Source organism: Sycon ciliatum, chromosome 9, assembly GCF_964019385.1.
Source record: "Sycon ciliatum chromosome 9, ocSycCili1.1, whole genome shotgun sequence".
NCBI classification, from domain to species: domain Eukaryota; kingdom Metazoa; phylum Porifera; class Calcarea; order Leucosolenida; family Sycettidae; genus Sycon; species Sycon ciliatum.
This window is the reverse complement of record NC_088651.1, coordinates 3,435,539-3,448,858: the sequence shown is the minus strand read 5'-3', so window position 1 is coordinate 3,448,858 and position 13,320 is coordinate 3,435,539. Positions and strand designations below refer to the sequence as shown.

At 45.0% G+C, this 13,320-nt stretch overlaps 1 protein-coding gene across 1 annotated transcript; it reads left to right on the top strand.

Moving 5' to 3' along the window:
* The first annotated feature begins 10,302 nt into the window (after positions 1-10,302).
* LOC135824989 (tyrosine-protein phosphatase non-receptor type 11-like) lies at positions 10,303-11,386 on the top strand. The gene has a single exon (XM_065337727.1). The coding sequence runs from the start codon at positions 10,353-10,355 to the stop codon at positions 11,334-11,336; it is 984 nt and encodes a 327-aa protein (XP_065193799.1). The 5' UTR covers positions 10,303-10,352; the 3' UTR covers positions 11,337-11,386.
* The last annotated feature ends 1,934 nt before the right edge of the window (positions 11,387-13,320 follow it).

Genomic DNA, 13,320 nt, shown 5'->3' with positions numbered 1-13,320 from the left:
CAACAGTATTTGCAGCATAGTGGCTGGGTGATATAAGGGTTGCTTGGGATTCGTACTGCCCAAGGTCGAAAGATTAACGTCTAAGTGGTCAATATAAACATTCGTTATAAACAGTTATAAACAGCCTGGCATGAGTAAAACATGGATGTGGCAAATGTGATTTAGGCCTTTGGCCTCTGGTTGGTGGATTTGATCTATCCTCCCCCACCGTTTAGGAGCCGAATCGGACGCCTGATCATGGGGTGGTGGCGTCCCACGGAAGCGGGAAGGTGGGTCTTGACCAGGGAGTTGTACGACTCCTTGTTTTTGACCTGCCCGGTACGGGAACCCGTCGAATTTATTTTTATATTTTTATACACAGTCGATATTACGGCTATATGCGTATTACAGGATCAGCCAAGGATCACAAGTGCACGAACCGTTGGCTGACCAACTGAAATGCTCTTTGCACTTTCAGCATCATTGAGCGGACTGTCTGGTCACACTGCATTCAGCGGCAGCTGAGTGACTGAAAATTGTTCAAGTGTTCGGGATTTTTTCAAATTTTCTGATCATTCTTGCTCTGAAATAGATCACATGCAACCTCCTTCACGAGTTATCTTCGAAAAGAAAAAGAATCCAGCTGAAACCAACAAGAGCCTAGCTGTTCTGCAACGACCGTCTAGGTTTTCCTGAGCTGACGGCGATCATCAAACCTTTCCGGCTTTTGTTACCTTTCGTGTCTTGAGAGAATACTTGTCAATTTGTCAGCTTCACAACAGGTCTATTCTCCGGCTGCAGAGTCCTTTCGGCAGAAGATATGGTGGGGAAGACACTCACATTGAAAAAGACATGAAAATACCACGGGAGAAAGACGGTAAAACAGAAATTTGGACGATAGATCGAAACTCACTGAAAAGCATGATTAAGACGCTGCAGCCAGAATGCGTCTGGCGGAATTCAGCCCGACTTGTTTAGGCTGAGAGACGCTGAAAGACGCTCAGCGGAAAAGCTGCGCAATTCAGGCGTTACCATGGAAAAGGCGAGAACTTTCCGCGCGTTTTCGGCTGAATAGAGAGGTTAAGTTTCACGTAAAAGTCTTACGTCCGTGAACTTTTACGTCAAAAGGGAAAAAACTCACGTAAAATTTGACGTGTTTTACGTGAGTTGACTGTCCCGCACGTAAGTTCATGACGTGAGTTTTTGGAAGTTTCGCTTGGTTATCCCGACCGAATTTGTGTGAGTTTCCGGAATTTTATCGAGATTTATCGAGTTTGTTGGAAGATTTGATATCTGTGCGAACTAAACCCGAATCCTGCCAGGCAAAATTTCACGTCACGTCACACGTGTAACTTAACCTCTAAAAATTACACGTAACGTGAGATTTGCACCGCGTTTTGAAAAAGGGCAAAAAACGTGTAACTTAACCTCTCTAATGGCTGAAAAATGCGCAGTGAGACCGCGGCCCTATATGGCCTAGTGGAGGGAGATATAGTAGAGTGAGTGGATGAATACAGGCGATGCGTGCGTAGAAGTGAAACCTATGTCTAGCGGTACTCTAAATGAATATTCAAAGTGTGTAGCCACACTATTTGTATAAACTCCACAGTGTACTCAATACAACCCCACGGTCCGATCCGAAACATTGTAAAAAAGCGAATTCTAGCAAATCTGGTGCGTTCCATCACCTACAAGTCTACTCAATGTCCACCCATTGCTCCCAAAGTTCAACACTGAAAAACCGATATTCGAGTTCATTATGGCAGCAAGAAGACGTCCGCGATATGAAGACGAGTATGTTGTCGATGTGGAGTCGCAAGTTGTGCGCAAGAAGGACATGTTCCCTGAAGGCTTGAAGGTGTTCATTGTGGTATTCTCCGTCTGTCTGGTACTGTGGTTTATATACGAATTGTTCCAGCGAATGTAACGTTCTGAAACTCGAGGCCTCTCAAATCTCCGCAAACGTGGCCATAACGTGTGTTTTTCAACACCATACGAGCACCCTTAATACCATGGAACCAACAGCATTGTGACGCCCGTACTGTGTTGGAGCCCTAAGTCTGAAGTGTCACCCCTATGCTCATTAAATGTATTACATGATTGTATTATGGAAGAAGCAAAATTATTTGTCAGTATATACCACGTGTGATGATGCTGGTTTGTGAGGTCGGATAGAGAGCGCGCGTGGTCGAGATGGAATCGTTTCATTGGTTTCAAATGATGTAGCTGTTCCAGTATAGGATTGTTCGAGAGTTGGGGAAAGGAGTTATTGAAGATGAACCTTTTAACCCCTAAAATGAAGCTAAAGCTTATTGAGTATACTCATTATGTCCGTATTGCTGCTACTGCCGCCAGAATAGCCGCCGAGTACATACCAGAATGATATCGATTGTCAAAGAATCAAAAGTTTATAGGTCCCCATTACTGTATACCTTGGCAACCACCTAGTCAAGGTGTTTAGGAATCCAGAGATGGCGGCAATCAAAGGTGCAAGTCTGATGAGGCTTTAGTTTTTACTATGTTCACTTGGCCAACTCGAAATATAATGTCCACCGAACCTGGTACCGATCAGTCCCAGTTACGACCACTGGCTTATAGAGTAGAAGTCTCGAGTACTTGGGCGTATAGAAGGTCACAGGCCTAATTAAATTATTTTGGAACTGGGAAATGGCTTAGAATGTAATTTAAAAAGAATGTCCTACTAATTTTGTGCACACCTTTGTGAGAAGTATCACACGTTGATATTTTAGTGTTCTCATTGTACCTGAGCTGTTGTTTTTGTCCACATAATTATTTATTTTACGAGTTGGGTTTGTGAATATTAGTAAAAAACAAACAAAAAAGACCGTGCTACTGTAACTTGATTGCTATATTATTCAATTTAGTCAAGGATCACAAGGGTAAGTGGAGGGCGATATAGAAGAGTGGTAAAGGGTGAATACATAATATTCCTGTTCGTTATGGCAGAAAGAAGGCGTCCGCGATATGAAGACGGGTATGTTGCCGACGTGAGTAGGATGTTATGCGCAAGAAGGACATACAGGTGTGCATTGTTATATTCTCCTCTGTCTTCTACTTTGGTTTATATACGAATTTTCCCAGAGGATGTCACCCTCTGAAACTCAAGGCCTCTCAAATGTTCTCAAGCGTGGCCGTAACGTGTTTTTTTTTACACCATACGGGAACCATAATTATACCATGGAGACAACAGCCGTGTGAATGCCCCAGGGGCCTCTAGTGTGACTACTTGCAGTACTGCATTGGAGCGCTAAGTCTAAACAGTCACCCTTAAGTACATGTTGAGTCTGTTGCGTTCTCTGATGAGACTTATAGTGATCGGAAAAGCGCTGTATGGAGGAAACCTTTTTTAATATCTACAACTTGCAGTCCTGTTGCCGGTTTGTAAGGTTGGACAGAGAGCGTGGCGTGTGTGGCCGAAGTGAAATAACTTCATTGGGTTCAAATGAAGTTCAGTATAGGCGGTCTGAGGTTGTTCCTTTCGGTGACATTTCTGAGCTGAAAGCTACTAAAAGGCAGCAATTCCACAATATCATTAGTTATCCAAGGTCTGTACAATTCGATATTCCGAACGTAATGGGACTTGGGAGTGTGCACCGGTGTTGTTTGCATAGCTTCGTTCGAGACAAATGAGTGTCATCGCACGGTTTAATCACGCTGAAGAGAAAGGATAGAAGAAATGGTTCGCGTCGAAGAAGGACAGACAATGACGAGAGTGAGAGAGAGAGCGAGTGTGAGAGAGAGAAAGATAGAGGGAGAGAGAGAGTGGGAGAGAGAGGGAGATTTTACTGAGGAATGTCTTACTAGATACGTGCTTGGAGGATTTCCACTTATTGGAATGACTCATGCGTACGTATAATGCATGTTAGCAGATGGCTGTCATTTTATTATCTCTTATTTCTGTCTCTACCCTATATGATAATACCCAGGTGACATAAGGGGGAACAAAATCACAACGAAACAGTGTACCGCACCACAGGTAGTAGGAAGAGCTAATGTCCTGCTAATGTTCTGTCTCTCCTCCTAACATTTCATATCATGTACTCTGACCATCGTAAGAACAATCACTAAAAAACTTTTCAGATCGTCATGCATAATAATAATTATAATGTGTTTAGGAATTTGTAAGTATCACCCCATACGTATACTTGAAGTACGTATAATATATGGACAATGTACACCTTCAGAAAATGGTGGTAAAATCTCAGCGGCGACAGGGGCCGATGAATTGACAGTTCCACATTATTCCAGCACGCTTTGATAAAAAAAAAACTTATACAGTTACTAAACCCTAACCTGTCGTGAAAAAAATGGTCATAACCCTGTGCAGATAAATGATGTTCCTTGACACTCGATTTTGCACACATGTGAGGTGCCATTTTCCCACCCCCCTCGCCTGGCAGTGTAGCGCGTGAGACAGACCAGGCTGGACCTAGTCCGTTTTAATTAGCTAAAATAATGGACAATGATGCGAAACAAGGCACTTCACCCGTGTGTTTTCTATCCAGTTAGCGGTATTTTGTGAGAAAGTAGTGAATAAATGCAATGTTGGAGAACATGTTTCCATCACTTTATTTTGAGAGACATCGATGAATCCACTGCAATTGGCAAGCTGAAAACGCTATATTCAAACATTGCAGAATTGTGCTGTTGTCTTGTAGCCACGTTAATGGTGCGTCTCTGCTTGCCATAACCATAGTGCCATCCCGTTCAACATTGATTGGAAGTCAGCGTAACTCTGCTGCAAGTCTTGTTCTGCAATTCAGAATTCAGCCAAGTCGCTTTCTGCTCATGATGGATGTAGAGTCGAGGTTTATCCGTGACAGAAGAGACGTCGCCAGCCTGCAATATGACGTCGAGGCCCAGCTGGAGCGGCGGAGATTAGGGTTTCATCGCTACGTGGGGCGGTGTCTAGATGTGTTCGCAGTTCTACTTATGGTCTGGATTCTGTATCACTTTCTTGCCGAAGTTTGGTAATGACAACACAGCCGTCAGATCATCTTTGTTTGAACGTCACGGAAAATTTAATTTGCCTTCTCGACTTTCATGTATTCAAATATCCCTAGCACACTGTCTGACGATGCCCATGTAGTAATGTCTTGTTTAAACCCCATTGTGTAAAGCGAGATTTATACTGTGATGGACCGCGCACTAAAACTAGTCTGATCAACGTCATTGTGTTGTGATGTTGTGGGCTGTTGTTCTGAGGCCGAATTGCTAGCACTCACACTGTATCATCTACTATGGAACGTTATCTCGAGATAAAATCATCGCGTTAACCCTGTTAGTAAACCTTTCCTGGCAGAAACGTCGGGAGTTGTTTGAACATATTCTTACAGCCTTACGTGATAGTCGTGCTGCGAATAGTGCCTTTTGTGTGTTGAGGATTTCTATATCATGTCTACATAGTACCAGTCGGTAAGATTGACTCAAGTTTTCTTCATCCATCTCTCCCTTTCTTCCGCACAAGTTGAGGTCAGGTCTGCATTATTCCGCTACGGGTTTTACGCTTCAAACTACCCGGAATGAAGTAAATGTATGAACCAAGCCTTAGAGCTAACATATTATTCCAATAACACATTGTCTAATACATCGAAACGGCCTCACAGTCACTGCTTCTATTTTTGTTTCTGCAATATTGGGAACGAATGGCGAGCCAACTAAACGATCCTTGCTGAAGTTGTATAAGTATATTCATGACGGATGACGGATATATATATATATATATATACTCAATCTGCGGACAGCATGCTGTTTCGTTCTTTTTGAACTCATCAGCGCAGCACAGAGGAAATGAGGCCGAACCTGATAGCAATGGAAATAAAAATTTCCAATCAGGCCCGAACGTACCTTGCCAGAGTGCTCAAACTGACAAGTCAGTGAGCTCTGCATCACGCAAACAGCAAAGGCACTACCCCACGCAAGAGTGCTCAACTGCTACAAGAGCAGGAGCGAAATACTCAATCTGCGGACAGCATGCTGTTTCGTTCATTTTGACACATCAGCGCAGCACAGAGGAAATGAGGCCGAACCTGATAGCAATGGAAATAAAAATTTCCAATCAGGCCCGAACGTACCTTGCCAGAGTGCTCAAACTGACAAGTCAGTGAGCTCTGCATCACGCAAACAGCAAAGGCACTACCCCACGCAAGAGTGCTTTTTGAACTCATCAGCGCAGCACAGAGGAAATGAGGCCGAACCTGATAGCAATATATATATATATATATATATATATATATATATATATACACACAACAACAAGGTTGTCAGTTTCATAATACCAAAAGCTTTTCACCCATTTTCATCAGTGGTTACATGGGAATGAGCAAGAACGAAAACGAAGCCAGAATTTATACTGGGGGTAGAGAATCAGCAAGAATATTCTTACGCGCCTCAAGTTCACACTACACTACCATAAGAATGTATGGAGCAGTGGAAAAATGCGGGAAACAACACATGAGGGGAATGCAGTACCAGAACAAACACGTGATAAAGTTGTCAGTCCGGTTGCAGCTTGAACAGCCGTAGCACCTTGATGTGCTTCTTTTGTCGACACAGTTCTGGCCTCAAACTGCGAATGTACAGCGCCTCCTTCACACTGGAGGCGCTGTACATTCGCAGTTTGAGGCCAGAACTGTGTCGACAAAAGAAGCACATCAAGGTGCTACGGCTGTTCAAGCTGCAACCGGACTGACAACTTTATCACGTGTTTGTTCTGGTACTGCATTCCCCTCATGTGTTGTTTCCCGCATTTTTCCACTGCTCCATACATTCTTATGGTAGTGTAGTGTGAACTTGAGGCGCGTAAGAATATTCTTGCTGATTCTCTACCCCCAGTATAAATTCTGGCTTCGTTTTCGTTCTTGCTCATTCCCATGTAACCACTGATGAAAATGGGTGAAAAGCTTTTGGTATTATGAAACTGACAACCTTGTTGTTGTGTGTATATAAATTTTGTTCGCCTACCTCTCTATTTAAATATATATATATATATATATATATATATATATATATATATATACTCAATCTGCGGACAGAACTGTTTCGTCCTTTGTGGACTCGTCAGCGCAGCACAGAGGAAATGAGGCCGAACCTGATAGCAATGGAAATAAAAATTTCCAATCAGGCCCGAACGTACCTTGCCAGAGTGCTCAAACTGACAAGTCAGTGAGCTCTGCATAAAGCAAACAGCAAAGGCACTACCCCACGCAAGAGTGCTCAACTGCTCAAAGAGCAGGAGCGAAATACTCAATCTGCGGACAGAACTGTTTCGTCCTTTGTGGACTCGTCAGCGCAGCACAGAGGAAATGAGGCCGAACCTGATAGCAATGGAAATAAAAATTTCCAATCAGGCCCGAACGTACCTTGCCAGAGTGCTCAAACTGACAAGTCAGTGAGCTCTGCATAAAGCAAACAGCAAAGGCACTACCCCACGCAAGAGTGCTCAACTGCTCAAAGAGCAGGAGCGAAATACTCAATCTGCGGACAGAACTGTTTCGTCCTTTGTGGACTCGTCAGCGCAGCACAGAGGAAATGAGGCCGAACCTGATAGCAATGGAAATAAAAATTTCCAATCAGGCCCGAACGTACCTTGCCAGAGTGCTCAAACTGACAAGTCAGTGAGCTCTGCATAAAGCAAACAGCAAAGGCACTACCCCACGCAAGAGTGCTCAACTGCTCAAAGAGCAGGAGCGAAATACTCAATCTGCGGACAGAACTGTTTCGTCCTTTGTGGACTCGTCAGCGCAGCACAGAGGAAATGAGGCCGAACCTGATAGCAATGGAAATAAAAATTTCCAATCAGGCCCGAACGTACCTTGCCAGAGTGCTCAAACTGACAAGTCAGTGAGCTCTGCATAAAGCAAACAGCAAAGGCACTACCCCACGCAAGAGTGCTCAACTGCTCAAAGAGCAGGAGCGAAATACTCAATCTGCGGACAGAACTGTTTCGTCCTTTGTGGACTCGTCAGCGCAGCACAGAGGAAATGAGGCCGAACCTGATAGCAATGGAAATAAAAATTTCCAATCAGGCCCGAACGTACCTTGCCAGAGTGCTCAAACTGACAAGTCAGTGAGCTCTGCATAAAGCAAACAGCAAAGGCACTACCCCACGCAAGAGTGCTCAACTGCTCAAAGAGCAGGAGCGAAATACTCAATCTGCGGACAGAACTGTTTCGTCCTTTGTGGACTCGTCAGCGCAGCACAGAGGAAATGAGGCCGAACCTGATAGCAATGGAAATAAAAATTTCCAATCAGGCCCGAACGTACCTTGCCAGAGTGCTCAAACTGACAAGTCAGTGAGCTCTGCATATATATATATATTTTACTATTGACACAACCCTACTGGAAAACAGGTGGAGAACAAAAAGAAACGAGGGAAAGGACAAACATAGGGGATGTAGGGACGACGTGCTGATGTGCTGGGAGCAACTCAACCGACCAGAGGTCTCGGCGTCAGCGTTGCAACTAGGCATCGAAAAAATGTGTGTGTGTGTGGGGGGGGGGCGTGCACAAGAACAACTGCAAACAAACAGAAGCTAGAGAATACCACAAAATGATAACTTGGTGCGAAATAATGAGAAGAAAATAATGACGCCCAAAAGCGCTAAATACGAAATTAAGAAAAAGGAAAATAATAGACCACATAGCGCTAAAGCTGCACCTAATAATAATTTAAATTATAACTAAGGCGGGTGGAAAACCAAGAAATCATAACAAACAAGACAAACTAAATAATAAATTAATAATAAAAAATTAAATAATAAAAGGTAAATGAAGCCCAATATCATCAGCATAGCCGAACCAAGGAACATGGCCCGTGCCACAGTCAAGAGTTCATCCGTAGAAGTCGGTAGCCATCAGCCAGTGTTGGTGCGTGAGGTACTTATGGACATCTACTTTGAACGTGTGGAGCCGCTTCAAGCTGAGTGGAGCCCTTAAAATTTCGCTTGGCAAGCTATTCCATACTGAGGCTACAGAAAACGGGAAGGAGCGAGAAGCATAGTCAGGTGCTCTCCTGTCCAGGACTTGCTGCAGCTGCACATGGTGCTGCTGGCCAGGAGGGGGTTGACTCCGGGTGCGCCGAGCTTCTACATGGTTGGCTGGAGGGGGGATCATGGCGGTGAGCTGGGGTGGTCCTGGGATGCACTGGAGCTTGTACAGGTATACCAGCCCAGATACAATCCGGCGGTGGCACAGGCTTTGGAGAAGGGCACCAGGGCCAATAATGGCCATTGCACGTTTCTGTACACGGTCGAGTCGGGCGAGGTGGCTGGATGCAGCTCCCATCCACACAAGGGGAGCATACTCGAGGATGGGTCGCACAAATCCCTTGTACGCACAAAGCCGGCCATGGTAATCTAACACCTGGATATGTCTCCAGTCTCTCCGGAGGCGTGTGCTCGAATCCCACCGCTGCCACCATGTTGTATTCGCCTGCAGCCGTGCAAGAGTGCATTGCGGGATAAGACAAAGACTGCGTTATTTACAACGAGCATGCATGTAATGGATGAGAGAGAGAGACAATACGGAGAGGGACAATACGACGACAAACACTACACACAACAGTCTGAATAAAGTGCACATCGTAACGTGTATTACAATATAGTACGAAAGGAGTGAACGTGAAAGAAGAGGAGGTCATAAACTCATAGTCACAAAGGAAGACAAAACCGTGACAATCAGTATATGGCCAGACAGTTGAGCGTATCAAGAAAACGGATAGCCTGCCTTTGGCGACGGTCACAATGCAATAGTACCTGTGTCTAGGCGATAGCTGTTCTCTCATGCAAACGCTGCTGGGTAGACTGGATCTTCTGGCTTGCCATCATGCCTGAGAAGGCACCTTACATGTCATACCGTGGTAGCCTGCACAGGGCCAAAGCAGCTTTCTAAAACATCTCCCGTGTCCGTGTGATTCAGCGCAGCTTAACGCAGACGTTGGACAAGAGCCGCCATGAGCTTTGGAGGATTACACGTCTTGCAAACTTATATCAATAGAGTGGGAAAAAGACCACTGTACGATCAAACACGTGTAGAAACCAATAAACAACAGAAAAGGAGTTTATCCTGAATCACATCACAAACAGGAGATTCCCCCCCCCCCGGTAGGCGTCAGCCTTTTGGTAATCCTGAAATACAGATTATTATAAATACATGACAAGCGGTTCTGAGCGTATGCATCCTGTCGTATATCAGTATGTAATAAAATCTATTGTGTGTAGAAAAATGTCCAAAGGCCCTTCACCGCATGGACTACCTATAACAGAAGAAGGTTCGGTAACGTAACTCGCACAATGGTATCTCTGAAGGAGATCATTGATTTTATCATTGCGAACTTTTCCTACTTTGTGATCATGCCTATTAGATATATTCAAAATTTAGGTGGTCCCGTATACGGACCTTCTCCCAGATGTATTCCCATCAGCAACTTTCCCAAATTTGTTTCCCAAAACGAAGCGAAGATAAAGAGAGAACATGCAGAAGTGAATAGGACGTCACCCGCACCCGCCGCGATGGTGTCCGTTCGCGCTGAAAATCTGGAAAAAAATCGCTACAAGAACGTCTTAGCTTTTGACCATTCCCGCGTGAGGCTCGGCGCTGGATCTGGAGGTGATTACATCAACGCCAACTACATCCATCATCCGCAGCAGCACAACGCTTATATAGCCACGCAGGGACCGCTGTGCAACACTGTGCGGGACTTCTGGCAGATGGTGTATGAACAAGGTACGACGGTTGTGGTAATGCTGGGAGAGAACATAGAGCACGGCATTCCGAAAGTGTTCCGCTACTGGCCACTGTTCCCTGAAGAGAAGTATACTCTCAAGCTGGGACCACTGCGAGTGCGGATGCTTATTGAAAGGAAAACCCCATGGGGCATGTATCGCAGCATTCGCGTGTCGGCCGGGACGAAATACCGCGACATAAACCACTACCAACTAACTGAGTGGGCCGACTATGGTGCTCCCAGCGATCCTTACCTCCTGCTCCGATTTGTACTCGCCGTTCGGTACCATAGTCAGGAGGGCAGTTTCGACACAACCAGTTCAAGACCTGTTGTTGTGCACTGCAGTGCCGGAGTGGGCCGCACGGGAACTTTCATTGCAGTCGATACGGTTGTGAGGGAACTCCTAAGCTCACAGACCACCAGTATTGATCTGTATGGGATTATACGCCACATGCGCTCACAGCGAAATTCTATGATACAGGGTGACGTCCAGTATCTCTACGCGCACAAAGTCATCGCCTTGCTTCTGAATCGCGCGGCGTTTGCGAAAAATCTGTCAAGAAACGCTCTATACTACAAACTGATAGGCAATGGGAACCCTCTCCGGTAGAACACACCCCATACACCTTACAAGTTATTATGTGAATAATATTATATGAGCAGAAATTTACTTCCCTGCTTTTCCTTATGACCGTAGTTGGATATCGACAAATCTCTTCACATTGGCGGATGTGTCCACACGAGGTTTAAGAATTTGCAATAAATATGATAATATGGGTGTTCCGACGGAAGCAAACACTGAATCATCCCGCAATACCACATTGCCAACAGACTTTGCTTACTGCCGAAGATGAAAAATCTCATCACAAGCATACAATGAACTCTTGAACAGTTCGTGCATTTTTTTCTTTTTTACAAAGAATTCCAACCCGGCTCGAGGCAAAATCAGTAACAAAGATGAAAAAGTGGCAGGGCGAACGAATATACGATAGGCCTTGACGGATTATGCTAGCATAATTTTTCGCATAATTCCTACCAAAATCGAATAATCGCATAATTCGAGGCAAATTGCATACGAATCGCATAAATTGGAATAATCCGCCTGTTCGCATCAAATTCCATACAGTTGTACATGTTCTACAAGTACAAGTACAAGTAGATGCACCAGGAAGTCGTAGGTTTACGACTCCCTTGATAACATGTCCAGTCCACTACAATCAGTGACGGTCGTAGCTACAATTGTAGGTCGGACGGCGCGTTGACCCCGTTGAACTTTTGCTACTACAGTACAACGCCCTATACAAAAAAATCCCCGTGTTATTTTGCACAGAAGCATCATATACATTAGCAGCATATGTGAGCATAATGCGGCATAATATGATAACTTTTAGCATAAAAATAGCATAATTCTGCCATTTTTCAGCAATGCGAAAAGCATAATTGAACGAAAATATTAGCATAATCCGTCAAGGCCTAATATACGACCAGAACACAGAAGTTGAGGGTTGACAGAACAAACAACTATTGAGTCGGGACTGACCACTAGTATCCGCTAGCACCGCTGTAGGGTGGGGCATTGGGAGGTGAGAGGTGCGTGCATGTGGCATTGAAGCCGAGACCTTTGGTCGGTGGAGCCCCTGGTACCTCACCATCACTGCTGCCCAGTGAAGCCCCTACTCAGTAGCAGTTTGGTTTTGTCCACATAATTTTATTTTACGAGTTGGGTTTGTGAATAAAAGTAAAAAAACAAAAAAGAAAAAAAACTCGTCCGACCAAAGGTCTCGGTATCCATGCACAATACGCGCACCAGGGGGGGGGGGGGGGGTTCAAAAGAAAGGAAGAAGAAAGAGTTATATCCACCAACTACTAGTAGTATGCTTGTCGGTGGAGTACACATCGACAGCAGTCCCACAAGTTTGATCAAGGAGGTACTTGCGCACTACTGCCTTGAAGCGCTGCAGCGCTTCCTACGATGGGAGAACCTTCATGATGTCAGAGGGTAGAGCATTCCATGGCGTGAGTAGGCCGAGCGGGAAGGATCGGTGTAGGATGTCAGGACTTTTTGCTGGGAGGGGGTTTGACAACCGGAAGGCATGGGAGTGTTTCACTTAATTTTGGTGGCGGGTTCTGGGGCAGGCAGGCCCAGGGACAGCAGGTGGCAGCATGTCTGTCAGATGTGTTGGACTGGAAGTGTAGTGCAGCTCGAACGGGTAGCAGAGTCTCCAGACCTACCCACGCAATGATAAGCTTGGGAGCATGGTCCCATGGAAAATGTTTCACATAATATTATACGTACCGCTGCTAGATGTGGTCAAGCTTCTCGAGGTTTGTATTCGTATTTGTATTTATGGATCTAATAAAAATATAAGATAGAATGATGCGGGGTGGTAGTAATTTAACACAGTGCGCTATGACATCGCTACTCTACGTGGAATGAATCCAGAGGGCTCATAACGGGTGATAGCAAAGTGTGTGCGGACAAGAGCGATAAAACATTTTTGGACTGGGCTGCGCCTTGTCAGACTAGTTGAGCATATTCCATGGTTGGGCGGATGAATCCTTTATACGCTGAGGCCGCCCTTACGGTGGAGTAT